The sequence below is a fragment of the Atta colombica genome, unplaced genomic scaffold, assembly GCF_001594045.1.
Source record: "Atta colombica isolate Treedump-2 unplaced genomic scaffold, Acol1.0 scaffold12, whole genome shotgun sequence".
Lineage (NCBI taxonomy): Eukaryota > Metazoa > Arthropoda > Insecta > Hymenoptera > Formicidae > Atta > Atta colombica.
The window spans coordinates 8146484-8151286 of record NW_017259206.1 but is presented as its reverse complement, the minus strand read 5'-3'; the positions used below and the strand labels follow the sequence as shown (position 1 = coordinate 8151286).

The 4803-nt window shown below is 35.0% G+C and overlaps 1 protein-coding gene across 1 annotated transcript in view; it reads left to right on the top strand.

Moving 5' to 3' along the window:
* Positions 1 to 2905: 2905 nt before the first annotated feature.
* The window catches only part of LOC108694535 (protein ABHD17B), a 3047-nt gene continuing 1149 nt past the window's right edge, over positions 2906 to 4803 (top strand). Inside the window, exon 1 of the mRNA XM_018204108.1 lies at positions 2906 to 3549. Within this exon, the coding sequence (XP_018059597.1) occupies positions 2906 to 3549 (644 nt within the window). The remainder of the gene's footprint in view (positions 3550 to 4803) is intronic.

Here is a 4803-nt window from a genome sequence, read left to right as displayed (position 1 = left end):
AAAATAAAAAAATATAAAATATTTTCCGAAAATTGATTAAAAATATTAAATAAGAAATAAGTCAGAAATTATTTAAAATAATGAATATTAAAAACTCTTTTATTTTTAGAATAAGATGTGAATGACAAAATTTAATAATTAAGAAATAACAAAAAGACAGCAAGACGTCAATTTTATTAAAATCACTGTAAATACTGTAAATACTTTTATTAAAAATACTATATACTGCGCGGATTTTATATAACGTAAAGTGGGAAAAATATTTCATATATAATTATATTGGATTGTCCGGAAAGTTCGTGCCGATTTTGAAGGAAAATTGAAACGCAGAAGATTTAAATTTTTAGTATACATTTATTAAATTATATAGGTTAGTTGGCACGAACTTTTCGGACAATCCATTATTATAAAATTATATGTATAAAATATGTCCATATACATATATACATATATATATATATATAATATTTTTTTCCACAAATTATTACAAACCAATAATCACAAACTAATAATCTCTTGTTATAACAAACTAAGATATTCATAAGCTGTGTATGTGCGTAATGAATCTAAGAAATAAAGTAAAAACCGCGTGCAATAAAACCTATTAATCGAGAACATTATAAATGTAAAGAATTTAAGAATATATTATTTTACTTATTTCGTAATACGCGTTAATATTTCGATAGAAGGTTGGCACGCGACCTTGGGAAGAAGGGAAGAATGGTATGGGGTGGCACGGAGTGGCACAGGGCAGCACGTCACGTTTATGCGTAGTTACCAGTCATTTCCTTACCGAAGCTCGTACAGGTAGGTAACCATGTCGTATGCCGCTCTCGTTACTTTTTGAAATTTTATCGCGAAGAATGCTAAATGTAATACGAAACGTTGCATTTTGTGAATAAAATACAACTGAAAATTTGCATAAAGAAACATAATTTCGTTTTATAAGATATTATAAGATAAATATTATATAAGATCAAATTCACTAAATTAACTTGTTTGAATTTTCAATTCCGTTTATATAAAATTCAACAGAAATTAAAATTTTTTTCGTTCAAAGATCCATTAAACTATCCTTCCTACGGGTAGTCAGTACTATCCTGAGGATTTAGTACAGAGATGAATCACATCTATTTTCGACGATACGATTTTATCGATATAGTGTCAGAAAATGTATGTAGTCATTCCCAAACTTAAAATGGATATACTGGCAGTAGTGTACGCGCGATTTCAATGGTAACAGAAAAAAGACTGGCATGGCCTCTCTCAGGTTTCTTTCTGCTTATACAATGCATAATGAATGACAACATTGAATACAATATTTGGAAATATATTGTATCGATATTCCTGAAATGAAATCTGTGCTGTACAGGTTATCTTATCATACATGTTTCTTATCTCTTTCGAAAGTTCATCAACTTTTTATCTTAGATGAACGGAAATAAAAAAAGAATAAGAGGCAAAAAAGCAAATGGTAAAAAATAGTAAAAATCAAGAAATAAGAAGAGCGCGTAGTAGATTAACTTTTAATCGACATGTTTCATAATTTTAAAATATTTAGTGATAGCAAACAATAAAAAGTTTTTCGTTACTTCGATGAGGAAAAAGCCCATACACAGTTTATTTTTATTTCATTTAAGTAATATGTTAGAGATCGGTTTCAAAACTTTGGACAGAGAAAGAATTAACAAATCAAATTTGAATAATTCGGAAATATAATTAAAGCGCGGTTATAATTGGTTAATTTTTTCTTCATTAAAGATTTTCTGATTTCTAACATCGAAGACACGTTGCTGTGTTCTGTCCCGTGATTGGTCGGTTAATCGATGGCTATATAAAAAAGAAAAAAAGTTTAACGCACGCAAGTGCTTTATTCTTGAAAAATATCGGGTGCTTTCCATTTGGTGACACCAGGAAACATATATATCGTTCTATTTTGTTATTCTCTGAATGACAAGAAAGAAGATAGAATGATATGCTTGTGTCATTTGGAAAGTACCCTTTCTCTTTGCTATAATATAGTATATGTAAGGTATATACTATATAGTATATAGTATTTTCGTATATTTTCGTAAATATGGCGATATTTTTCGAGAGTATGATCCTAGATGAATCTCGAATCTCGGTACAACATGCGAATTGACAAGTGCAGTTGAATGCAAACGCGACTAAAAAAGAAGGGGCACGTCAGGGCTGGTCGGAGTTGATCGGAGTTGATCGACTGTCATCGTCTGACACCCGACTACATCAGGGACAACGACAACGGCGACAAGAGAAGAGAAGAGAAGCATCGGTGATCGGTGAGGAAGCTTCGGTGGTACCGAGTACCGAGCTGCTCCGAGCCGAGCCACTCCGAGCAGTCGGAGGGAGTAGTCCGAGCAGTTCGAGATATCGAATGGGAATGTGACGCGAGCAAAGTGGATTGTGGCCCTCGTCTCTGTCTCGCGCTTTGTCTCACCTTGCACAATGAAAGTACGCAACGTGGAGTGAGTGGGGACACGGTGTTGGCAAAAAAGAAGAGGCGAAAGAAAGAACGAGGCAAAGTGGGAGAGAAATGGTCCGTCTATTTCACCACGAGCCGTCATGGCTGAATCATTGTGAGCACTCATGAGCGATTCTCGTTACATTACCGATAACAAATGACGCCGCGAGTGATTCATTAGGGTGATGAAAAATCGAGGTTGCTGTTTCGATCTCGCGCTTCGACGACGACGTGCCTCTCCGCCGGATCTATCGATTCCGATTTTTGATTCCATTTGATTGAGCCCAGGACGCTGGAGAGCTCCATGCCGAAGCTTCGCCAGAGGGAGATAACAGGGGGTGACAAAAGAGAAGAGAGACGGCGCGGCCGCCGCGTTTAGTGATTTAGTGTGTGTGGTTCATTCGGTGCGCTTTGCGCTACACGATGAACGGGTTAAGTCTGAGTGAACTGTGTTGCCTGTTCTGTTGTCCGCCCTGCCCGTCCAGAATCGCAGACAAATTAGCCTTCCTGCCGCCCGAGCCCACGTACACATTTGTCGAGGACGAGGGCTCCAAGTTCTCCATTTCTCTGTCGGAACGCGCCGAGTGGCAGTATACCGAACGCGAGAAGGAGTCGGTGGAAGGTTTCTATGCGAGGACGTCGCGCGGCAACCGTATAGCATGCCTATTCGTACGTTGCTCGGCGACCGCGCGTTTCACCATTCTCTTTTCGCATGGGAATGCTGTCGATCTCGGCCAGATGTCGAGTTTCTATCTTGGGCTCGGCTCGCGCATAAACTGCAATATATTCAGCTACGATTACTCGGGTTACGGGGTATCGGGTGGCAAGCCGTCCGAGAAGAACCTCTATGCGGATATCGATGCCGCGTGGCACGCACTACGTACACGTTACGGCATCAGTCCAGAGAACATAATACTCTACGGACAAAGTATCGGTACTGTCCCCACAGTCGATCTTGCTGCGAGATACGAGGTCGGCGCGGTAGTGCTCCACTCACCGCTCATGTCCGGGATGCGGGTTGCTTTCCCAAAAACCAAAAGAACTTGGTTCTTTGATGCTTTCACCAGGTAAGCAGGAAATGTCCCCCTTGGCCAAAACTTGTTTTCATCAGAGGAAGCACGCTACTTCCAAATCAATATATATTTCTCATCATCATTTTTTAAATCAACAATTATTTTTTAATTAACAACCTTTTAACATATCTAGAAATTGTTTTCCATATTGTAATGTACAGTTAACAAGTATGTATTAGAAATTCACAGTGATTAGTAGAAAATCAATAATAGCTTAATACAAAAGATATTTTCTTTTTTTTTATAATGAAATTATTATATTATGTTTTTATTATAAAATTATTATTATATCATATTGAGAAGCTACACAGTGTGCAGTCGACAAATGTATATTCGTGTCACGTGGATATGTATTTATGTAAATGAAACCTACATTTACAACTTGCATTCTTGTCTTGTAATGCGTCTCTCTAATCAGTTTTGTACTGATTTTTTTATGATATCTAATAATGTGTTTATTGCAATCTTGATATTTTGTTAGGAGTTTTTTCAAAATGATCTTGGTAATTTGCCATTATGATATCCAACAAACATTTACCTTAGTGTATTTTAATTTTTTACTAATTTCAATATTTTCAATAGTAATTTGCAAATGTTTTATGAATTCACCAAATGTAATACATCTATTATTCCACAATAAGCTATTTACAAGTTTCACATCATAATTAGATATGCATGGCCAACAAGCATGCTTTTTGTTTTCAATACATTTCCATCCTTATTTAAACTTGTTGTAGTAATAAAAGTACTAGAATTTATGGAAGATTATTATAAATCGTTTTCAAATTTTATTATAAATTTCAGTCCAGTTATTTTTTATTTATTAAAATTTAATATCTTGAACAGTTGTAGATAGTTTCATCTTCACTCATTGTTGTGTTTACAAAATACATGTGACATTTTGCTATTATAGTATAATGAGTGAGGCATAAAAATACTGCATTGCATTGCGAACATTTCAAAAAATACTTCTGTTGAATGGAAAATAAAAAATTCTGATTATATATATTTGAATGTCATACTAGTCGTTCGACATTATTTATTCTATCTTCACTTTGTCATTCTCTTCTCTTATTTGTTTGCTTTCTTATTATTTTCTATTTGTTAAATAATAATGTATCCGTAAAATGAAGATAACTTTTTTTTTGCGCAAAAGCTATTCTAAATTGAAATAGTTAAAGTGCAGAGATAATAAATTGCAGAAAAATATAAGAAATAAGTAGTATGGAAATTTAATTGTATCTATCA